The sequence below is a fragment of the Cherax quadricarinatus genome, chromosome 69, assembly GCF_038502225.1.
Source record: "Cherax quadricarinatus isolate ZL_2023a chromosome 69, ASM3850222v1, whole genome shotgun sequence".
In the NCBI taxonomy this organism is placed as follows: domain Eukaryota; kingdom Metazoa; phylum Arthropoda; class Malacostraca; order Decapoda; family Parastacidae; genus Cherax; species Cherax quadricarinatus.
Window position 1 is genome coordinate 18,005,873 of NC_091360.1, and position 25,954 is coordinate 18,031,826.

Genomic DNA, 25,954 nt, shown 5'->3' on the forward strand with positions numbered 1-25,954 from the left:
TTTTTATACCACACACACTGACCACATAGACCCATTCTTTCATATGTAGGCCTACCAGCTTTCTCTCACTAGATTTGAGGGCGCTAGAATTTAGGCATACTAGTACATCAAAAACCCTGGTGCGTAAGCCGTACTAGTATGGCTGAAACCCTGAAAGGGTTAATATATGTTAGTGTAAACTTTTTTTTTTTTTTTTATCACACTGGCCGATTCCCACCAAGGCAGGGTGGCCCGAAAAAGAAAAACTTTCACCATCATTCACTCCATCACTGTCTTGCCAGAAGGGTGCTTTACACTACAGTTTTTAAACTGCACATTAACACCCCTCCTTCAGAGTGCAGGCACTGTACTTCCCATCTCCAGGACTCAAGTCCAGCCTGCCGGTTTCCCTGAACCCCTTCATAAATGTTACTTTGCTCACACTCCAACAGCACGTCAAGTATTAAAAACCATTTGTCTCCATTCACTCCTATCAAACACGCTCACGCATGCCTGCTGGAAGTCCAAGCCCCTCGCACACAAAACCTCCTTTACCCCCTCCCTCCAACCTTTCCTAGGCCAACCCGTATCCCGCCTTCCTTCCACTACAGACTGATACACTCTTGAAGTCACTCTGTTTTGCTCCATTCTCTCTACATGTCCGAACCACCTCAACAACCCTTCCTCAGCCCTCTGGACAACAGTTTTGGTAATCCCGCACCTCCTCCTAACTTCCAAACTATGAATTCTCTGCATTATATTCACACCACACATTGCTCTCAGACATGACATCTCCACTGCCTCCAGCCTTCTCCTCGCTGCAACATACATCACCCATGCTTCACACCCATATAAGAGCGTTGGTAAAACTATACTCTCATACATTCCCCTCTTTGCCTCCAAGGACAAAGTTCTTTGTCTCCACAAACTCCTAAGTGCACCACTCACCCTTTTCCCCTCATCAATTCTATGATTCACCTCATCTTTCATAGACCCATCCGCTGACACGTCCACTCCCAAATATCTGAATACATTCACCTCCTCCATACTCTCTCCCTCCAATCTGATATCCAATCTTTCATCACCTAATCTTTTTGTTATCCTCATAACCTTACTCTTTCCTGTATTCACTTTCAATTTTCTTCTTTTGCACACCCTACCAAATTCATCCACCAATCTCTGCAACTTCTCTTCAGAATCTCCCAAGAGCACAGTGTCATCAGCAAAGAGCAACTGTGACAACTCCCACTTTATGTGTGATTCTTTATCTTTTAACTCCACGCCTCTTGCCAAGACCCTCGCATTTACTTCTCTTACAACCCCATCTATAAATATATTAAACAACCACGGTGACATCACACATCCTTGTCTAAGGCCTACTTTTACTGGGAAATAATTTCCCTCTTTCCTACATACTCTAACTTGAGCCTCACTATCCTCGTAAAAACTCTTCACTGCTTTCAGTAACCTACCTCCTACACCATACACCTGCAACATCTGCCACATTGCCCCCCTATCCACCCTGCCATACACCTTTTCCAAATCCATAAATGCCACAAAGACCTCTTTAGCCTTATCTAAATACTGTTCACTTATATGTTTCACTGTAAACACCTGGTCCACACACCCCCTACCTTTCCTAAAGCCTCCTTGTTCATCTGCTATCCTATTCTCCGTCTTACTCTTAATTCTTTCAATAATAACTCTACCATACACTTTGCCAGGTATACTCAACAGACTTATCCCCCTATAATTTTTGCACTCTCTTTTATCCCCTTTGCCTTTATACAAAGGAACTATGCATGCTCTCTGCCAATCCCTAGGTACCTTACCCTCTTCCATACATTTATTAAATAATTGCACCAACCACTCCAAAACTATATCCCCACCTGCTTTTAACATTTCTATCTTTATCCCATCAATCCCGGCTGCCTTACCCCCTTTCATTTTACCTACTGCCTCACGAACTTCCCCCACACTCACAACTGGCTCTTCCTCACACCTACAAGATGTTGTTCCTCCTTGCCCTATACACGAAATCACAGCTTCCCTATCTTCATCAACATTTAACAATTCCTCAAAATATTCCCTCCATCTTCCCAATACCTCTAACTCTCCATTTAATAACTCTCCTCTCCTATTTTTAACTGACAAATCCATTTGTTCTCTAGGCTTTCTTAACTTGTTAATCTCACTCCAAAACTTTTTCTTATTTTCAACAAAATTTGTTGATAACATCTCACCCACTTATCTGGCATTTATATCATTTATAAGTGGAAAAATAAGGCATTCTGCTTTCCGGCAATGTCCGCTTTCCACTGGTAGCCTGGAACCTAACCTGACGTATAAGTGGGGCCCTACTGTATAGAGAAAAAACTAAAATGGTTTCTTCTAGACCCAAGTATTTTACCCCTTTCAGGGTTGGTGCAGTACTAGTACAGCTTGCACACCAGGGTTGGTGCCGTACTAGTACGCATAAATTCTAGCTCCTTCAAAACTAGCGAGAGAAAGCTGGTAGGCCTACATATGAAAGAATGGGTCTATGTGGTCAGTGTTTACCTGGAGAGAGTTCCAGGGGTCAACGCCCCCACAGCCCGGTCTGTGACCAGGTCTCCTGGTGGATCAGAGCCTGATCAACCTGGATCAAAGCCTGATCAACATGAGCAGCATTAAAAAAATCCTGCAGCACACAGTGCATAATGAGAAAAAAAAAACTCCGACCGTGTTTTTGGTTTAACCCTTAAACTGTCCAAACAGATCTATGTTCACATGCGTAGTGCTCCAAAAGTAGATCTACATTTTCTTTACATATTTTCAAATATAACAAAAAAAAATGTAGATCAAAGCTTTTTTTAAACATTTTCAAATGTAAAAAAAGAAAAAGCAGCTCTACTTTTTTTACATACTTTCAAATGTTGAAAAAATGTAGATCTACGTTTGGACAGTTTAAGGGTTGAAACAGCGACTTTGCAGTGTATTTTCGTATGCTATTTATGGTTGTATTCTAGTTTTCTTGGCCTCATTTTATAGAATGGGAAACATATTATGAAAATTGAGATGATTTTGATTGGTTTCACAATGAAAAGTACCTTGAAACTGAGCTCAAAGTAGCAGACATGTTCCATTTTTGCCAAAGTTCAAAAGATAACAAATCATGCCACGCATCCAATACACGTCAACTGGCGAGTCTAATATTCTTTCACAAGTGCGCTGATATTATTTATACCATTTCTACATGAATGCAGTAGTCTGCATAACAAAAATCTTCCATTTTTTGTGAGAATAAAAATTCAAAGTGGAAAGCAAAAGAAATGTAACAAGAGGCCTGGGAACAAGAGTAATGAACAGAGGAAATGTTATTTTAGTGCAAGGAATGTATGCCTTGTTTATTCTGGACCCTATTTGGAAATTGGCATCTTTTGAAATTTGTGTGAAATTGGCAAAATTGCCAATTTCTGACCATGTTATTGGATAGTTGAAATCTGTAAATGGGTGGTTTCATGTACTCATTCGATAGAAAAAATGGAGTTCTAGCGAAACAGGTATGATTTTTGTTGACTGGTACATTGGAATTGGCCGAAAATAGGGCTCAAAGTGGGCAAAATCGCCGATGCGTAAACATCGTTGAGACCACTAACTTCGCAAGAGCATAATTCTGTAAGTTTTGCATCAAATTTCATAATTTTGGTGTCATTATGATCGGGAAAATATTCTCTATCATTTCATAGGAAAAAAATAATTTTTTTTTTTTTTGAAAAATTTCCGACCCTGAGAACAAGTTTAGGAAAGGGCCTGTCGACCCTGAAAGGGTTAATAGTATGCATTTTCCCGACTTTCAAATCAAGACAAAACATAACAATACAACAGTTTGACTCCCAAATTAGCAGCTTTCCATGTGAGTGCTTTGACCAGCACATTTACTAAAGGGACTATAACAAATGGCTTTGATTATTTGTTCACCACAATTTATTTTAGTCCCTTTTATATTGTCTCCTTTATTTTAGCTTTAAAGAACTACCTTAGCTCATTATTTTTACATTTGTTAAATAATTCAGGTGCTATTTTTTAGTTTTAGAATATTTACTTTGTGTTATACTTAATTCTAACTATAGATTCACTACAAATCTTATGATTACAAGCATTGATCCTGATACCAACAGACCCCTGGCAGTCTTCAAGCTGGCACTGGACAAGCACCTAAAGTCAGTTCCTGATCAGCCGGGCTGTGGCTCGTACGTTGGTTTGCGTGCAGCCAGCAGCAACAGCCTGGTTGATCAGGCTCTGATCCACCAGGAGGCCTGGTCACAGACCGGGCCGCGGGGGCGTTGACCCCCGGAACTCTCTCCAGGTAAACTCCAGGTAAACTCTTATTTAACCCTTTGAGGGTTTCGGACGTACTAGTACGGCTTACGACCTAGGGTTTTTGACGTACTAGTACGCCTTAATTCTAGCGCCCTCAAATCTAGTGGGAGAAAGCTGGTAGGCCTTCATATGAAAGAATGGGTCTATGTGGTCAGTGTGCACAGTCTAAAAAAAATCCTGCAGCACACAGTGCATAATGAGAAAAAAAAAAACTTTGACCATTTTTTTGGAATAAAACAGCGACTTTGCACTGTATTTTTGTATGGTATTTATTGTTGTATTCTAGTTTTCTTGGTCTCATTTTATAGAATGGAAGACATATTACAGAAATTGAGATGATTTTGACTGGTTTTACAATGAAAGGTACCTTGAAATTGAACTCAAAGTAGCAGAAATGTTCGATTTTTACCAAATTTCAAAAGTAAACAAATCGTGCCAAGCGTGCAATACACGTCAACTGGTGAGTCTAATATTCTTTCACAAGTGCACCAATAATATTTATACCATTTTTTACACTAATGCAGTAGTCTGCATAACAGTAAATCTTATATTTTTTGTGAGAATAAAAATTCAAAGTGGAAAGCAAAAGAATATAAGAGGGGCCTTGAGACGTGACTAATGACCAGAGGAAATGTCATTTTAGTGCCAGGAATGTCTTTCTTGTTTATTCTGGACCCTATTCGGAAATTGGCATCTTTTGAAATTTGTGTGAAATTGGCAAAATTGCTAAATTCTGACCACTGTACTGGATAGTTGTATTTCATAAATCTGTGGTTTCTTGCACCCATTCGATACAAAAAATGGAGTTCTAGCGAAATATTCATGTTTTTTGTCGACTAGTACAGTGGAATTGGCCGAAAATGGGGCTCAAAGTGGGCAAAATCGCCGATGCGTAAACATCGCCAAGACCACTAACTTTGCGAGAGCATAATTCCGTAAGTTTTCCATCAAATTTCAAACTTTTGGTGTCCTTAAGATCGGGAAAAGATTCTCTATCTTTTCATAAGAGAAAATAATTTTTTTTTTTTAAATTTGGCCGACCCTGAGAACGAGTATCGGAGAGGGCCTGTCGACCCTCAAAGGGTTAATGACTTAAATGAATCAAACAGTTACTGTAATTACTACACAGCAGAACAATCAAAGGCACTTCTCAGAGCCAACAACAACATAACTATCTTTAACTACAATATCAGATATCTAAGCAAGCATTACGATGACCTCATAGCATTACTAAATTCCTTGCATGCCAATATGTCCATCATTACACTAACTGAAACCTGGCTAAAGCCTGATACTACAGATGTCTATGCCATTCCTGGTTACACAGCCATACACAACTGTAGGCCAGACCAACAAGGGGGTGGCACAGCTATATACTACTCAGACCAACTAGAATGTATCACTAATACTTGCACAAGGGATGAGCATGGGGAATATATAATAGCTAAATTCAAATCCAAATACCTACAAAAACTTCTCACAGTGATAAACATCTACAGAGTTCCACAATCAAACATTAGCCAATTTAGTCAAAACCTAGGAAGTATGATAACTGATGCACGCATGAACAAAGATCACTTACTACTCTCAGGTGACTTCAATATAAATCTCCTGCAAGACCAGGACCCACACGTTACTGAATTCACAAACACAATGAGTAACTGCATGTTGCTACCAACAGTAACAAAACCTACAAGAGTTACGGAGACTAGTGTTTCCCTACTTGACCACATCTGGACCAACACCATACCCCCTTTAAAATCAGGCATAATTACAGATAATACCACAGACCACTACCCTACTTTCCTCATAACAACTCTTGGTAAATTACCCCAAGACACTACTAAAGTCACCTTCAGACTTCACAATGAGGCAGCCATTAATAACTTCACAACAGCAGTAACAAACATTGACTGGCACACTGAGCTAGAAATCTATACAGATATTGACGAATGTTTTAATAATTTTCTAAAAATGACCCAATACCTCTATAACAAGCACTGCCCTAAAAAAACTAAACAGATGACAGCTAAGAGACTGAACAGTCCCTGGCTAACACCCAGCATTCTCAAATCCATAAATACAAAACACCGATATGAAAAACAGTACAGAATGGGTCACATAACCAGAGACCAAACAAAACGTTACTCGTCAATCCTAACCAGCCTGATAAGAAGGGCAAAAAAATTGTATTATGAGAACAGATTATCCAACTTACGAGGTGATATAAAAAAGACCTGGAAGACCCTATCAGAAATTCTGGGAACAAAAAAGATATCATGAAATAGCGAAATAAAATTAGCAAAATCAGATGAACCCCAACTTCCACCAAGAGAAACAGCAAACAGACTCAATGATTTCTTCTCCACTATGGGACAAAACCTTGCCAATAAAATCCCAAGCTCAGATACCCCATCAAATGACTACCTCACTGGCAACTACCCGAACACACTGTTCCTAGCTCCGACTAACCCATACGAAGTCTCCCTTATTATCAACGCACTAAAAAACAAGGCAGGAGATTTAAATACCTTACCACCCTTTATATACAAAAAAGTGTCACAAGTACTATCAACAATCATTGCAACACTCTTTAACAAATCCATTGAATCCTCCACCTTCCCTACAGTTCTCAAAATAGCAAGGGTCACCCCGATCCATAAAGGAGGAGACCAAACAGAGTTGAATAACTATAGGCCAATATCCAATTTACACCCTCTCTCAAAAATCTTCGAAAAATTAATTCATAAACGAATCTACTCCTACCTCATCTCCCAAAACATACTCAACCCCTGCCAATTTGGATTCAGGCCTAATAAAAATACTAATGATGCTATTATATACATGCTAGAACATATATACACTGCGATAGAGAAAAAATAAGTCCCACTGGGGATCTTCATTGACTTACGTAAAGCTTTTGATACAGTTGACCATGACTTGCTCCACGTAAATTTGTCACACTATGGTATAAGAGGGCACTCCCTCAACTACCTCAAGTCATACCTCAGCAACAGAAGCCAATATGTGTACGCAAATGGGGCAAGCTCTTCCGCACATCCAATTACAGTTGGTGTCCCACAGGTAAGTGTCCTTGGCCCTCTTCTCTTTCTCCTATACATAAATGACCTACCAAATGCTTCGCAATTACTCAAACCCACACTTTTTGCAGATGACACTACTTACGTCTTCTCTCACCCGAGCCCAGTCACGCTAGCCAATACTGTAAATACCGAATTACAGAAAATATCTACCTGGATGAGGACTAACAAACTTACACTAAACATTGACAAAACCTACTTCATTCAGTTTGGTAACAGAGCTACAGATGTACCTCTTAACATAACGATAAATGGATCACCTATCACAAAGCTAACAGAGGGAAAATTCTTAGGAATCCACCTTGATAATAGACTCAAATTTCATACACATATACAACAAATTTCTAAGAAAATTTCCAAGACTGTAGGCATACTATCGAAGATACAGTACTATGCTCCACAGTCAGCCCTCCTGGCCCTTTATCACTCTCTTATTTACCCCTATCTCACCTATGGAATTTGTGCATGGGGCTCAGCAACAATTAACCATCTCAGACCACTAATTACCCAACAAAAGGCTGCAGTTAGAATGATAACAAATTCTCACTACAGGCAGCACACTCCACCAATATTCAAAACACTCAACCTACTCACCATACAAAACATCCATACTTATTATTGCACCTATTACATACATAGAACACTTAACTCTGATATTAACCCTCCCCTCAAACATCTCCTTGCCAACCTCAACAGAACACATGACCATAATACAAGGCACAGATCACTCTTTGATGTTCCTCGTGTCCATCTCACGCTATGCAAAAACTCAATGCACATAAAAGGCCCTAAAATCTGGAATTCATTACCTGTAAATATAAAAGAAACACTATCTGTTTATAAATTCAAGTCTTCTCAAAGATCACTTACTCACCCAAAACCAAATAAATACTGAATAACTGAACCTTATAAATTGTATATCCTAAATGTTACTCACAATTATATGACATAAATGTTAAACCTAGGACCCAATCTAACTTTGTTATTTTTTAAATACACTACCTAACAGAATACTCCATTCTACTGAATGTACAGCAATGCATGCAACCATATGACCTGTCTTTGTAATACTCATTTGTGCTTTATAGTTATCTGTTTACAATAATGTCTTATCACTGATTTCATCATTGCTTAGTTAATCTTAAGTTAATTTTAAGCCAGCCCGTAATGCTATGCATATAATTGGCTTTGGCATGCTGCTCTTACCTGTATTTTTTTGTACCTCTGTATGTATGCTAAAATTACTAAATAAATAAATAAATAAATAAATTATATGCGCCCATTTTGTTCTGGCTTGGAACAGGACACCTAAATTATAAAAAAATTTAAATACACTAAAATCTGCTTGCTTTCTGGACAATTCATTCTTGTCACATCAATATTAACCCTTAACCCTTTGACTGTTTCGGTCGTATATATATGTCTTATGCGCCACTGTTTCTGACGTATTTATACGTGGAAATTCTAGCGGCTTCAAATCAAGCGGGAGAAAGCTGGTAGGCCCACATGTGAGAGAATGGATCTGTGTGGTCAGTGTGCACCACATAAAAAAAATCCTGCAGCACGCAGTGCATAATGAGGGAAAAAAAAAACTGACCGTTTTTTTGGATTAAAACTCCGACTTTGAGGTGTATTTTCGTATAGTATTGATTGTTGTATTCTCGTTTTCATGGTCTCAGGTGATAAAATGGAAAACATATTACAGAAGCCGAGATGATTTTGATTACTTTCACGATGAAAATGACCTTGAAATTGAGCTCAAAGTAGCGAAAATGTTCAATTTTTACCAATGTTCAGGAGTAAGCAAATCACACCACACGTCCAATATATTATACTTCAACTGGGGAGTCCAATATTCTTTCACTAGTGCACTGATATTATTTATACCATTTTTACAATAATGCAGTAGTCTGCATAACAGTAAATTTTGTATTTTTTTTGTATGAATAAAAAACCAAAATAGAAAGCAATAGTAATATAAGAGGGGCCTAGAGACGTGACTAATGAACAGAAAATATGTTATTTTAGTGCCAAGAATGTCTACATTGTTTATTCTGGACCCTATTTTGAAATTGGCATCTTTTTTAATTTGCATGAAACTGGCCAAAATGCCAATTTCTGACCACTTTATTGGATAGTTCAAATCGGTAAATGGGCAGTTTCTTGTACTCAGCTGATAGAAAAAATGGAGTTCTAATGAAATAGCTATGAGTTTGGTCAACTGGAACAATGGAATTGGCCAAAAACAGGGCTCAAAGTCAGCAAAAATTGCCAATGCATATGTCGCTGAGACCGCTAACTTCGTAGGAGCATAATTCCATGAGTTTTCGACAAAATTTCGTACTTTTGGTGTCATTACCATTGGGAAAATATTCTCTATCATTTCATAATAAAAAATATTTTTTTTTTCCAAAAATTTATCGACATAGAATGACAGCTTCAGAAAGGGGCCTGCAACAGTCAAAGGGTTAAACTGTTCAAACATAGATCTATGTTTGCGCTCGTAGCGCTCCGACCTTGATATTCTCCAAAGAAAATGTAAAAAAATGTATATCTATGTTCGGAGCGCTTCGCGAGCAAACGTAAATCTACGTTTGGACAGTTTAAGGGTTAATGAGGTTAAAATACTATTTAAGAGACATGGTTCTGAAACAGAATACGAGCTTAAATCTGAAACAAACTATATTACGGGGGAAATTTACTATACAGTATTTGCAGATTCTGAATTCAAGACCTCTAGAAACCTAATCCATTGAATTTGGGCTATATGTATATCACTAAATGTATATAACAATTATATGGTCCAATTAACACCTATACTCATTCTACCTTAACCCTTCAAGGGTCGCCAGGCCCTCTCAGAGACTTGTTCTCAGGGTCGCCAAAATTTCAAAAAAAAAAAAAAATTATTTTTTATGAAAAGATAGAGAATCTTTTCCTGATCATAATGACACCAAAAGTATGAAATTTGATGGAAAACTTACGGAATTATGCTCTCGCAAAGTTAGCGGTCTCGACGATGTTTACACATCGCCGATTTTGCCCACTTTGAGCCCTATTTTCGGCCAATTCCAGTGTACTAGTCAACAAAAATCACAACTATTTCACTAGAACTCCGTTTTTTCTATCGAATGAGTACAAGAAACCACCCATTTACCGATTTCAACTATCCAATAAAGAGGTCAGAATTTAGCAATTTTGCCAATTTCACACAAATTTCAAAAGATGCCAATTTCCAAATAGGGTCCAGAATAAACAAGAAAGACATTCCTTGCACTAAAATAACATTTCCTCTGTTCATTAGTCACATCCCCACGCCCCTCTTACATTCCTTTTGCTTTCCACTTTGAATTTTTATTCTCACAATAAATAGAAGATTTACTGTTATACAGACTACTGTTTTAGTGTAGAAATGGTATAAATAATACCAGCGCACTTGTGAAAGAATATTAGATTCACCAGTTGATGTGTAATGGATGCGTGGCATGATTTGTTTACTTTTGAACTTAGGCAAAAATCAAACATTTCTGCTACTTTGGGCACAATTTCAAGGTACTTTTCATTGTGAAACCAATCAAAATCATCTCAATTTCTGTAATATGTCTCCCATTCTATAAAATGAGACCAGGAAAACTAGAATGCAACCATAAATACCATACGAAAATACAGTGCAAAGTCGCTGTTTTAAACCAAAACCAGGGTCAAAGATTTTTTTTCTCATTACGCACTGTGCTGCAGGATTTTTTTTTATACTGCGCACACTGATCACATAGACCCATTCTTTCATATGTAGGCCTACCAGCTTTCTCTTGCTAGATTTGAAGGCGCTAGAATTTATGCATACTAGTATACGTCAAAAACCCTGGCGCGTAAGCCATACTAGTATGGCCGAAACCCCGAAAGGGTTAATAAATGGAAGATGATGAGAACAGGAACAGAAAAAAAAGGCCAGCTGTACTGTACAGGTGCAGTTAAGAAAGCCATAAAAGGAAAATTTCATTTGTAAACATTCTACAATAAACTTCCAAGAACTGTAATGACATTTTTAAGTTTCAAGAGACTTTTTGAATGCAGCCATTCAAAATAATCAACTCAATGAAGAGAGACTTAAAAGGAAACTGGCACAGCATATGGAGAAGGTATCTCCTTTTATGCACACAGTCTACACATAGGAAAATGAACAAGTCATTGTACGACCCTTGAAAGATGAAGGAAATAAAGTTAAATTGGATAAAATACCACAGCAAGAAAATATTAACATTCCAATTCTAGCAAGGATTTTAAATGAAAAACTTTAAAACTAGACTTAGGAATTATCCATAAAAGTGAAGCATTAAAAAGAAATAGTATTAACAAATTATGTGACGTGATAACACCAACTGTGAATGGAATCCAGTGTGAAATGATATAGTTGTGCATGCCATAGACTTTAGAAAATCCTTGGTCCAAAAAACTGTGCCTCAAGATGGAAAACCTGCAAGTGTCACCCAAACATTCAAGAAAAGTGGAAGTGCAGCATAAAACTACTGCTTATTTACCTTGGCTTCCCATAATATGCAAGTTCCTCCAGAAAATGTTAAGGGTAGCAAAAGTCAACCTTCTAATCAGTGCACAATCTAATCATCACACCGTGAACTTACTTCAAACAATATTGTCCAAGAAACTTGCTCACATTTCTGGAAATGGTTACCAACTACACTAACCAATGCTTTCCAGTTGGTGTGTTGTACAGGGACTTTTCAAGGGCATTTGACAAAGGGCCACATAAAAGACTGGCCTGGAAAATCCAGCTCATGGAATCACTGGCAAATTCTGGAATGGATAAAACAATGGCTGAAACACAGGAAACAGTCATATAAAGAAAAAAAAAGAAGAAAGTGACTGGAAAAACATTCTGAATGGAAGGCCACAAGGATCCATTATAGGGCCACTTTTAATTAATGTATTCTAAAATGATGACACAGACAAAAACAACTAAATTCCATTCATGAACATTCTTAAAACTACCAATTATATGAATTGAAGACTGCATTACTGCCATTCAAAATGACCTGGACATATTAACTGGCCAAGAATAGCAAATACTAAAAGGGTCTTCACTATAGCAAAATGCAAGACCCTGAAAGGTACGATACAACAATGACCATTAGTTATAGTGATGAAAAGCAATGATATTCTATCAGTAGAAACATTTTAGGAATTTAGTAACATAACTATACACCAGTTACACACAGAGCACAAGAGGAAGTAGCCAATTTCTAGGAACAGCTAGATGTATTTCGGGAAATGTGTGATAAGAGAAGGGTATCCCCATAGTCCATAACTCATCTCTTATGCCCCAATGCCCATGACTAGAATAATGTTGAGGTTGGCATAAGTTGAAAATGCAATGAAATACTAGTACTGAAGATCTGAAGGAATCATAAAAGGCATTCATAAGTCACTATATGGAAACTAACACCCAAATTTCTTCAATTAAAATAGTGAATTAGGACATATATAGCCCAAATCTAATTCAAACCTTTCAGACAGACTAGAGAGATCAATATCCTAAAATATAGTGGAACCTCGTTTTTCGTAATTAATCCGTTCCCGAGAGTGTGACTAATGGCAAAACTGACGATTTGCGAAACCATTTGCCCCATAAGAAATAACATAAATCCAATTAATCTGTTTCAGACCAAAAGTATTAACAAAAAAAACTTTTTTTTTACATGAAATATTGATTTACATACACAGAAAACAGAGATATGAAGAATAAAACAATAATAACATCACACTTATATTTATTGAAGACTCTTGTTGGTGTATGAATAAAATATGTCATTACATATGTTAAGAACTGTGGCAGCAGCAGGGGTGTGTGTTTGGAGGCAGGACAAGATAGACCTTAAATATGACACTATCAACTCTACGGCTTATTTACCTATCACAATTCATCCAATATGACATAATAAACAATATTAATAACAGAAACATGACATATACAGTAGACCGTCATGTAGCAAGAGTTTATTTGGCATGATTCGGGTATAGCACAATTGAAGAACTGCGACACAATTTTGTGTAGCACATCGTAAAATTAATTTAACACAGTTTGTGGGAGGGGAAAAAATTCTGAGCACGCAGTCGCCCACAGTGGGTTACACCATTGAGTCAATGGGGGAGACTACAGCCATCTCCTGCCACCCACACCACGCTCCCAACCTCCAGTTTGGTTCACATGCTTGTAGGATGACGATACTCAGGAACCTAGCTGTGTTTATTTACATACATTGTACATATTTTCATTGCCTTTGTTAAATCTGCCAAGCAATTATGGCACCCAGTAAGCATACAAGTGTTGCTGAAAATGACAAGAAAAGGTTTAACCCTTTGATTGTCGCGGCCGTATATATACGTCTTACGAGGTACCGTGTTTGACGTATATATACTCATAAATTCTAGCGGCTTCAAATCAAGCAGGAGAAAGCTGGTAGGCCCACATGTGAGAGAATGGGTCTGTGTGGTCAGTGTGCACCATATAAAAAAAATCCTGGAGCACGCAGTGCATAATGGGAAAAAAAAAAACTACGACCGGTTTTTTTTAATTAAAATGCCGACTTTGTGGTCTATTTTCGTATAGTATTTATGGGTGTATTCTCGTTTTCTTGGTCTCATTTGATAGAATGGAAAACATATTATAGAAATAGAGGTGATTTTGATTGATTTTACTATAAAAAGAACCTAGAAATGGAGCTCAAAGTAGGGGAAATGTTTGATTTTTGCCAATTTTCAAAAGTAAACAAATGATGCCATTGTCCAATAAATGTCCAACTAGCCATTCTAATATGCAGTCATGAATGGGTTGATGTTATTTATACAATTATTACAGTATTGCAGTAGTCTGCATAATAGTAAATCTTCTATTTTTTGTTTGAATAAAAATTCAAAATAGAAAGCAAGAGTAATATCAGAGGGGCCTGGAGACGTGACTGATGAACAAAGAAAATGTTATTTTAGAGCCAGGAATGTCTGCATTGTTCATTCTGGACCTTATTTTGAAATTGTCATATTTTTTAGTTTTGGTGAAATTGGCCAAATTGCAAAATTCTGACCACATTATTAGGTAGTTGAAATCGGTAAATGGGCAGTTTCTTGTACTCAATCGATAGAAAACATGGAGTTCTAAAGAAATAGCTAAGAGTTTGGGCGACTGGAACAATGGAATTAGCCGAAAATAGGGCTCAAAGTGGGCGAAATCACCGATTTGTAAACAGCGCCGAGGTTGCTAACTTCACGAGAGCGTAATTCTGTCAGTTTTCCATCAAATTTCATTTTTTTGGTGTCATTACAATCGGGAAAAGATTCTCTATCATTTCATAAGAAATTTTTTTTTTTTTTAAATTTTGCGACACCAGGAGACACCTCAGGATTGGGGGTTGTGACAGTCAAAGGGTTAAGCGTTCAAGTCAGGCAATAGCGAAGAAAATCAAGATATTAGATAAGCGTTAGAGTGGTTCACATGGGGTAGATATAGTGAGGGCCTATGGCCTTAACCCTTTGACTGTCGCAACCCCCAATCCTGAGGTGTCTGCTGGTGTCACAAAATTTAAAAAAAAAAAAAATTATTTTTTCTTATGAAATGATAGAGAATCTTTTCCCGATTGTAATGACACCAAAAAAAACGAAATTTGATGGAAAACTGACGGAATTATGCTCTCGCGAAGTTAGCGACCTCGGCACTGTTTACAAATCGGCAATTTCGCCCACTTTGAGCCCTATTTTCGGCTAATTTCATTGTTCCAGTCGCCCAACCTCATAGCTATTTCTTTAGAACTTCATTTTTTCTATCGATTGAGTACAAGAAACTGCCCATTTACCGATTTCAACTACCTAATAATGTGGTCAGAAATTTGCAATTTGGCCAATTTCACGAAAATTAAAAAATATGACAATTTCAAAATATGGTCCAGAATGAACAATGCAGACATTCCTGGCTCTAAAATAACATTTTCTTTGTTCATCAGTCACGTCTCCAGGCTCCTCTGATATTACTCTTGCTTTCTATTTTGAATTTTTATTCAAACAAAAAATAGAAGACTTACTATTATGCAGACTACTGCAATACTGTAATAATTGTATAAATAACATCAACCCATTCATGACTGCATATTAGAATGGCTAGTTGGACATTTATTGGACAATGGCATCATCTGTTTACTTTTGAACATTGGCAAAAATCAAACATTTCCCCTACTTTGAGCTCCATTTCTAGGTTCTTTTTATAGTAAAATCAATCAAAATCACCTCTATTTCTATAATATATTTTCCATTCTATCAAATGAGACCAAGAAAACGAGAATACAACCATAAATACTATACGAAAATAGACCATAAAGTCTACATTTTAATTAAAAAAAACGATCGGAGTTTTTTTTTTCTCATTATGCACTGCGTGCTCCAGGATTTTTTTTATATGGTGCACACTGACCACACAGACCCATTCTCTCACATGTGGGCCTACCAGCTTTCTCCTGCTTGATTTGAAGCCGCTAGAATTTATGAGTATATATACGTCAAACACGGTACCTCGTAAGACGTATATATACGGCCGCGACAGTCAAAGGGTTAATGAAGCATCAGTTCGTACAATTAAAAAGAACAAGGCAAATATAGGAGCTTGTGTAATAAATAACCCAAGATGTCATCTCATGAAAAGAATGACACAAGTAAATAAAACAGAAAACGTGTTGCTTGAGTAGATCGAACAAAAGAAAAAGGTGTATAACTTAATTTCATCTTAGTTAGGGAAAAGGCCTTACAGTTGTTTAAAGCAGTGTGTGATAAGGAAGGCCTGAAAAAGTTTGTGTTTAGCCCAGGCTGGTCCCACAACTTTAAGTTGCATAATAAGTTACATAACATTAAGTTTTCTCGTGAAAGTGCTTCAGCTGATCATACAACACCAAGTAATTTCCCTGCTGAATTGCAGGAAATTATTTCTGAGGGTGGCTATGAGCCACATCAAGTGATTAACGCTGACGAGACAAGTGTTTTTTGGGAAAAAAATGCCAACACAAACTTATATCAGTCAGCAAGAGAAGAGTGCATCAGGCTTCAAGACAGCAAAGGGTCGCTTCACCTTGCTCCTTTGTGGTAAAGCATCAGGTGATTTCAAGTGTAAGCCAATAGTTATTTACCGCTCTAAGAATCCTTGTACTTTGAAAGGTGTTGTACATAAAAACACCTTACTAGTAATTTGGAGGTCAAACCAGTCAGCATGGATGACAGAGGAAATATTTATTGACTGGTTTAAGCATCACTTTCTTCCTAAAGTCAAGTTTTACCTGCACAACAAGAACCTTGCTATCAGCTATGCTAGAAGTGCATGGAATGAAGTGCCCCAATCATCATTAAATGCAGGCTGGGGAAAGTTATGGCCTTCTGTAGTTAATTCTTTCACTGGTTTTCCCTTGCTTGAGAGTCAGGTTCAGGAAATTGTTCAGCTGGCAAGGAGATTAACAGGTGATGGTTTTGAAGATATGAATGACGATGATGTGAATGAGCTCTTAGATGATGATAATGATGAAGACAGGAGTCCAGAGGAAATGTTGGCAGGGCTCGATGCACAGATACAAGGGAGGGAGATAACAGAAGACGAAGAAGAACCAGAAGAAAAACAGTTAACACTGCAGCAGTTATGTGAGCAGTTCCATATTATTAGTAAAGTTGCAAACTTTTTCACTGAAGAGGACCCTGACAAATCTAGAAGCAGTGCTTTGAAACTGGGTCTAGACCAGCTGATGATGCTTTACCGTCAGCTGTATAATGTACTGCAGGGTAAAAGAGCCCAGAGATCCATTACAGAATTTATGCACATGGAATTTATGCACACAGAGATCCATTACAGAATTTATGCACACTCTAATACAACCACTGACTTCAGTACCAGAACCTCTACCATCCACTTCTATCGACAACCAACAACCATCCACCTCAGCCCAGCAGGGCCACAACATGAATATCCACTCTCTTCACAAACACCATTACCCACAATTTAATTAAGGTAAGAAATACTATTATTTCTATTGCATTTGTAGTCTTAAGCAGTAATATATCATGACAATGAACTACAATTACATATGTACTTTTATTTTTGTAAGGTCTGTTGGTCTAAAAAAAAAAAGTGGTTAGGCTTTTTGGGGGCTCCCAGGAACATAACACTATTTTCCCTTAAGTTCTTCAGCTCATCTCACACAGCGTTTTCAGGAATGTAACTACCATGTTAAATGATGGTCTACTACTCTAGAATGAATAAAAAATGTCATTACGTATGTCACAAGCGGTGTTGTGTTTTGTTGTTGGGTGTACAATGGCCACTGAGAGCATAAGCCATACATGGTGGTAGAGGCGGCGGTCTTGTCAGTAGCCCTATTTAACTCCAACAACATTGGAGGAGTTAGGTTCATGCTGCCCTTTTTCTATCGATTAATTGCTTAACTTACTTGCTACACTGTTAATGCTAAATTTTATCACTGGCTGGCGCTATAGCCTTTATCAACTTGTGCTGCTTTAGTATCGTACATATTATAGAATCACTGAAGAAGGTACATTCTACCCTCTCTCTTCCTCCTCCACCTTGGTACTTTGCTACGAGTTCTTTCTTAAATTCTATCGTGTTTCTCACCTTCTTTACCAAAGGCCTGGCACTAGGAGCTTTCTTTGGGGCTATGGTGGCTTATTTAGCAGTTGCAAGCACTAAAACACATGGAATATTATGAAATGTATAGTATGAATGCATGGGATCGTCCTCACTCACTGATAAACAATGGCACACTGGCTGTGAATGGAGTGTAGGGCCGCTCGGGGCCGTGCATACACGTCTGGGACAGACAATTTGCGAGTCAATATTTTGACAAAAAAAACTTTACGATTCTTGAAAATTGCGACCTCCAATGCTTACGAAAAATGAGGGTCCACTGTACATGGGCACGTTAAGCTTGAAGCCGCTGAGAAGTTGCATAATCAAGTTATCAGAATGGAAGGATTGAAGCTAATTATATGTATCACTCAGAAATTATCATGTGTAAAACAGAATTCCAATTTTTCCAATTTCTTCCAAAAAATAAATTGGGGCCTCAAGGTAAAAATCAATCCAAACTTTTTTCTAAGCTTTTAAGATATACAGTGGGCCCTCGGGTAATGGCATCGGCTAACACTAAAATCGGATAGTGTCGCGTTTTTGAGTCAAAATACTGGCTCGGCTAACGCCCAAGAACTCGTTTAAGGGCATTCGTCCCAAACTTGTCCGCCTGGCCTGAGCCACCATGCCTTCAGCTACTGTGCCATTGTTTACAAGCCAGCCCGGACAATTCCACATGTACCTGTAATACATTTTGTATTATTCCAGTGTTTTTAGTGCTTGTAACTGCTAAATAAGCCACCATGGGCCCAAAGAAAGCTTCTAGTGTCAACCCTGTGGTAAAAAGGTGAGAAATACTATCGAATTAAAGAAAGAGATAATCGCAAAGTACAAAAGTGGAGTGTGTGTCTCCGAGTTGGCCAGGTTATATAACAAACCCCATTCAACCATCACTACTATCTTGGCCAACAAAACTGCAATCAAGGAAGCTGTGGCTGCGAAAGGTGCAAATGTGCTTACAAAACAGAGATCGCAAATACACGAAGATGTGGAGAGACTGTTGTTGGTGTGGATCAACGGAAAACAATTATCAGGAGATAGTGTTTCACAGTCAATAATATGTGAAAAGGCAAGGCAGTTGCATGATGATCTAGTTAAGAAAATGCCAAGAACTAGTGGTGATGTTAGTGAATTAAAGGCCAGCAAAGGCTGGTTCGAGAGATTTAAGAATCGTAGTGGCATACACAGTATGATAAGGCATGGTGAAGCTGCCAGTTCTGACAAACAAGCAGCTGAAAAATATGTGCAGGACTTTAAGGGGTACATAGAGGCTTAAAAATTAAAACCCCAACAAGTGTTCAATTGTGACGAAACAGGCCTGTTTTGGAAGAAAATGCCAAACAGGACCTACATTACTCAGGAGGAAAAGGCACTCCCAGGACACAAGCCTATGAAAGACAGGCTAACTCTCATGTTTTGTAGTAATGCTAGTGGGGATTGCAAAGTAAAGCCTTTACTGGTGTATCACTCTGAAACTCCCAGTGTTTTCAAGAAAAACAGTGTCGTCAAGACTAAATTGTGTGTGATGTGGAGAGCAAACAGTAAAGCATGGGTCACTAGGGACATTTTCCTTAACTAGTTTTATGACGTGTTTGGCCCAACTGCGCAAAAATACCTCCTGGAAAATAAATTGTTACTCAAGTGCCTCCTGGTAATGGACAATGCTTCTGCTCATCCTCATGACTTAAAAGAGCAAATTGTGGGGGAGTTGAGCTTCATCAAAGTGAAGTTTTTGCCTCCTAAGACAATGCCTCTCCTCCAGCCCATGGACCAACAGGTCATTTCAAACTTCAAAAAACTACACCAAAGCAGTGTTTCAAAAGTGCTTTGAAGTGACCTCAGACACTGAACTGACCCTAAGAGTGTTCTGGAAAGACCACTTCAGTATCCTCAGTTGCATAAACCTTATAGGTAAGGCTTGGGAGGGAGTGACTTGCAGGACTTTGAACTCTGCTTGGAGAAATTTGTGACCAGAATGTGTACAAGAGAGGGATTTTGAAGGGTTTGGGGCTGACCCTGAGGAGCCTGTGCCAGTTGTAATATCTACCGTGTCTTTGGGGAAGTCCATGGGGTTGGAGGTTAGTGGCGAGGATGTGGAAGAGTTGGTGGAGGACGATGATGAAGAGCTAACCACTACAGAACTGCAAGAGCTTCAGGTGCAACAGGAACAGATCACAGCTCAGGAATATGCTTCAGAGGAGGAGGAAGAGATGGAGGAAGTTGCCTTCATCAAAGATTAAGGACATCTGTACAATGTGGACAAAAGTGCAAGCATTTATGAATGAACATTATCCTGACACAGCTGTTGCAAGCTGTACTGGCAACATGTACAATGACACTCGTGTCCCATTTTATGGAAATCTTCAAGAAACGCCAGAAACAAAGCTCTTTGGACGGAGATAACCCCAGAAAAGGCCTTGTTACCTGAAGTCTTTATGGAAGGGGATTCCCCTTCCAAACAATAGTATTATTATTATTATTATTATTATAATCAAAAAGCGCTAAGCCACAAGGGCTATACAGCGCTGCAGGGTAGGGAAGGAAGCGAGGGTATTGGATGGCAGAAGGGAGGAGGGATGATCAGTAGGTTACAGAAAACAGCGGGCCAGGGGATAGTATGGGGGTAGAGGGTAGCAAGAGATTGAAGTAGAAAGGGCTGAAGGTATCAGAATTTGTGAAGTAAGTCAGTTGTTGTCAAAAAGTCAATGAGAGAGTCTGGATGAAAGGTGGGTCCATCAGCAAGAAGGGAAGGTAAAGAGAAAGCAGCAGAGCGAAGACGACGACGGAGGTAAATTCTGCGTGCTCGTTGATAAAGTGGGCAGTCCAACAGAATGTGGCTGACTGATAATGGAACTTGGCAATTCTCACAGAGAGGAGCAGGGCGCCTCTCCATGAGATATCCATGAGTAAGACGAGTATGGCCAATGCGAAGACGGGAGAGAGTAGTCTCCCAACCTCGACACTGGTGATAAGAAGACGGCCAGTAACCTATACTCGGTTTAATAGATTGAAGTTTGTTGCCGAGCACAGTAGACCAACGTTGTTGCCAACGGGTGTGAAGTTGGGAAGATATTGCAGCAAAATAGTCCGTAAATGGAATACCTCTACATGAAACTGGTAGGTCATGTACTGCTGACTGCGCAGCAGTGTCTGCCTGTTCATTGCCCTGTACGTCAACATGACCAGGGACCCAACAAAAAACAATATCTTTATGCTTGGTAAAGATGCGGCGTAGCCAAAGTTGGATACGGAGGACTAAGGGGTGAGGTGTATCAAATTTCTGTATAGCTTGTAAAGCACTAAGGGAGTCTGAGACAACCACAAATGATGACACAGGCATAGATGCAATACGGATAAGTGCTGTAAGGATGGCATACAATTCAGCAGTAAAAATACTAGCCGAAGATAGTAAATGCCCTTGTACGACGCTGTCCGGAAACGCTGCTGCGAATCCTACGCCGTCAGAAGACTTAGAGCCATCTGTGTACACAGCAATGGCATGAGAATGAGAGTGAAAGTGGTCAAGAAAAAGAGAGCGGGAAGCGACCATAGACAGTTGGGCTTTCGAGCAAGGGAGAGAGAAAGAACAGACTCGAACAGCTGGAACTTCCCAGGGGGGTAGGGAAAAGTGAGATGCTACATGTACATAGAAAGGTGGTAATTGAAGAGAAGACAAGAGCGAATGAAGGCGAAGAGAGAAGGGACGGAGTAAACAGGGGCGGCAAGCAAATAAAGAATGTCTACTAATATCAGTGACCATTCTATAAATGGAAGGACTGCGGAGATCATGAGAGCGTACATAGTAGCGAAGGCAATGGGCATCACAGCGATTGGATAAGGATGGAACGTTCGCTTCTGCATAGAGGCTCTCGACAGGGGAAGAGCGAAAAGCACCAAGGCATAAACGTAATCCTTGGTGATGAATGGGGTTAAGGCTAGAGAGAGTAGCAGGAGATGCCGCTGAATAGATCTGGTCACCATAATCAAGTTTCGATAAGATAAGGGTGGAATGTAGGCGAAGGAGGGTTCGACGATCAGCTCCCCATGAAAGATGAGCAAGGGTTTTAAGAAGGTTCAGCCGGCTGTGACAAGTTGCCTTCAGAGAGGTAATGAGAGGTTTCCAGAATAACCTACGATCAAAGAGGAGGCCCAGAAACTTGACTGTATCACGTTCAGGGATACGGGAGCCATAGAGGTACAAAGGATGATCGGAGATGACAGAGCGTCTAGTGAAAGTAATTTGGTGGGTTTTAGTGCTGGAAAATTTAAACCCACGTGTGGTGGCCCAATTGGAAACGCGGTCGACTGCATGCTGGAGAGAAACTGTAATAAGGTGACAGTCAGCGCCTGCACAGGCAATAGCGAAGTCATCAACATAGAGTGATGACCAAATATTTGATGGAAGACTAGAGGCCAAATCATTAATAGCAAGGAGAAAAAGTGTTGTGCTCAGAGCACATCCCTGGGGGACACCTTCAGCTTGGATAAAGTCCGGGGAGAGCACATTATTAACCCGAACACGGAAATGCCTGTCAGTTAAAAAGTTCTTAAGGAAGGATGGTAGATTGCCTCGAAGGCCTAAGGAGTGGGCTTGGGCTAAAATATTATACCTCCAAGTTGTGTCATATGCCTTCTCAAGGTCAAAAAATATGGCAATAACTGAGTGGTTATTCGCAAAGGCATTACGAACATACGTATCCAAGCGTAGTAAGGGGTCTATGGTAGAACGTCCCTTACGAAAGCCATATTGACGAGTGGAGAGACTGTTGTGCATCTCTAAATACCACACTAAACGTCTATTTACTAGGCGTTCCATCACTTTGCAAACTGCACTGGTAAGAGCAATGGGACGATAGTGGGAGGTTTCATGTCCCGTAGTGCCTGGTTTGCGGAAAGGGAGAACAATGGCGGATTTCCACAGCTGTGGAAGAACTCCTTGTGACCAAATAAGATTGTAAAGGCGTAATAACTGCAAGGGCTGACTGATGTAAATGTTGTGCATACGAATATGAATGTCGTCGGGGCTGCCGATGATCGACAAGCTGAGAGTGTTGCCTCCAGTTCTTGAAGTGTAAAAGGCACATTATACTGTTCTTCTCTGAGAGAAGAAAAGTCCAAGGGTGCTAACTCTCTGGCAGACTTTGAGGAAAGAAATGAGGGGCATATATGGAGTCCCTGAGAAATACGGACCAGATGATTGCCAATTTCATTGGCAACATCTAGTGGGTTTGCTATATCAACACCGGCAACCCGCAGAACAGGAGCCGGGTCAGGAGAATATTTACCACTCAGTTTTCGTACTTTTTTCCAGACTGCACTCATAGAGGAAGCAGAGGTGATGGTGGAGACATAATCTCGCCAGCAAGTGCGTTTAGCGTCACAGATGACACAGCGAGCGATCGCATGCTTCTGCTTAAAATCAAGAAGTCTCTCTGTGGTTCTATTGTACCGGTACCTGCCCCATGCAGCGCGTTTCAAACGTACTGCACGAGCACAAGCAGGAGACCACCAAGGCACGCATTTCTGAGAATGCCTGCCCGAAGTTTGGGGTATAGAATGAGAAGCTGCGGTTAAAACGGAGGACGAGAAGAGGTGTAAAAGCTCATCGATGGAGGACGAAGAAGGAACCTCTCTAAAAACAGTTAGGTGTGAGTAAAGGTTCCAATTTGCCTGATCAAATTGCCAGCGTGGGATGCGAAGAGGTGGTGAATATGAAGGGGAAGTAAGAATGATTGGGAAATGATCGCTGTCATGTAAGTCCGGAAGAACAGACCAAGTGAAGTCTAATGCGGCGGAAGAAGAGCAGACTGAGAGATCGATGCAAGAGAGAGTGAGAGTCCGAGGATCAAAATGGGTGCGAGTACCTGTATTTAAAACATGGAGGGGGTGGGTGGCAAGAAAAGCCTCTAACTGAATGCCACGGGAATCACAGTGAGACCCCCCAGAGGAAATGGTGGGCATTAAAATCACCAAGTAACAGAATCGGTGGTGGTAATGACGAAACAAGAAAGGCAATATCAGGAATAGATAATGCCCGAGGAGAGAGATATAAAGAACAGAGCGTATACCACCTATGCAAGTGGATACGGGCTGCTGTGTAATGCAGTGAAGTACGAACAAATAGCTGATGGTACGGAATATCAGTGCGTAGAAGAAGGGCACTTTCATTAAAGGTCCCATCAGGAAAAGGATCTGAAGAATACAATAAATTATAGCCTGAGATGGGAGAGATAACAGCAGAGTGTAATTTTGGTTCCTGTAAGCAAACACCAACAGGGGAAAACTGGGAGAGTAACATCTGAAGCTCACCCCGATTACCTGAGGCCGCGTATATTCCACTGTAAATAGGCCATGATTGGCAATGATAAAGATACCTGAAATCCGCAGGTAAGGGTTCCTACAGACTAGAGGGGTTAGAAAAGTCCACATGCGGAGGCAGTGGAAAACGTTCAAGCAGCGAAGGAACAGTGCGCTGTGAAGAAAGGAGTTGCGCAGATGGAGTAGAGGAGAGAGAAGGAGCGGAGGGTGGATCAGTGTCCATTGATGGTTTGGTCTCTGCAATATATTCAGAGATTGCTTCAAGTGTTTCAGAATTCAGAGACGTCGTATGGGAGACAATATTGGAAATGGTAGGGGGAGGATGAGTAAAGATTGGAACTGTAATGGACTGTACCAAGGTAGGGGGGGGGCAAAAGGGTGGAGGGAACTGGAGAAGCGTGGAAGGGGACAGAAGAGGCAGAAACCTGGGAGGTGGCAGAAGAGGAAGAAACTTGGGAGGGAACAGGGGAGGAAGGTACAGTACGAGGAGGGTGAACCTCTACACTTGTAACAGAGCCAGTGAGAGGGGAAGAACCAGGTACAGAGACAGGGAAGGGAAAATGAGGAGGTGGAAGATGGGTAGGAGGTGTTAACGGACCTTTTTTTGACTTTTGAGAAGTAGAGGAACGATTGGGAGGAGGTGTCATACGAGATCTCGTCGCTACTGAGGCTTGTGAGAGAGAACACGAAGAAGCAAGATCCGACTGAGACGCTGAAGTAGGGACGTCTGAGCCGAGGACAGCAAAAGAATTAGCTACAGGAGTGACTATGGGAGAGGTAACCACAGAGGTGGGTGCAGAAGATGGGATACCAGAAGTGGGGGGACGTTTTGAAACACGGGAATGAGAAACACGAGGTAGTCTCCCTTGGAGGCGGAGATGAGAAACTGCCATGGCATAAGGGAGACCTTCTGCCTCTTTGAGGTAACGGATTTCCCGCTCATTTAAGTAGACTTGACAACGGCGAGAGTACGAAGGGTGAGCCTCATGACAATTAAGGCAAGAGGGAGGTCGATTGCAAGACGTATTAGAATGGTCATCGGCACCACAGACTGGGCATTCGGCGATAGATCTGCAATATTTCGCTGGATGGCCAAATCGCCAGCAATTTCTACACTGTTGCGGTGTAGGGATCACCTTTCGAACTTGTAACCGATGTCCTGCTACATAAACTGAGGATGGGAGTTCATGGCTGTCAAAAGTTAAACGAGCCACATTGCTAGGGTATCGTCTCCGCCCGCGGGCAGGAAGAACGTAAGTGTCTACCTTGAGGATTGGGAGATCTTGGAGTTCCAGCTGTTCAAGAATGTCAGTGCCACATGTCTGGAAATTTTGTTGAACTATGGTATGGGGCAGAATGACGGTACCACTACAAGAATTGAGGGAATGATGCTTTTCAATAGTTACAGGAACAGTATCGATATGGGAAAGACGAGAAAGCTCACGAGCCTGGGTAGCATTCTGTACGGTGACGATGCGCGTACCGCTCTTAAGAGCATGAAAAGAAATATCTT

General features: G+C 40.1%; 1 protein-coding gene across 1 annotated transcript in view; it reads right to left on the bottom strand.

Annotated features, from left to right (window-relative positions):
- Positions 1-12,129: 12,129 nt before the first annotated feature.
- The window catches only part of LOC138854786 (pneumococcal serine-rich repeat protein-like), a 48,791-nt gene continuing 34,966 nt past the window's right edge, over positions 12,130-25,954 (bottom strand). Inside the window, exon 2 of the mRNA XM_070099866.1 lies at positions 12,130-12,254. Within this exon, the coding sequence (XP_069955967.1) occupies positions 12,234-12,254 (21 nt within the window). The 3' untranslated portion in view covers positions 12,130-12,233. The remainder of the gene's footprint in view (positions 12,255-25,954) is intronic.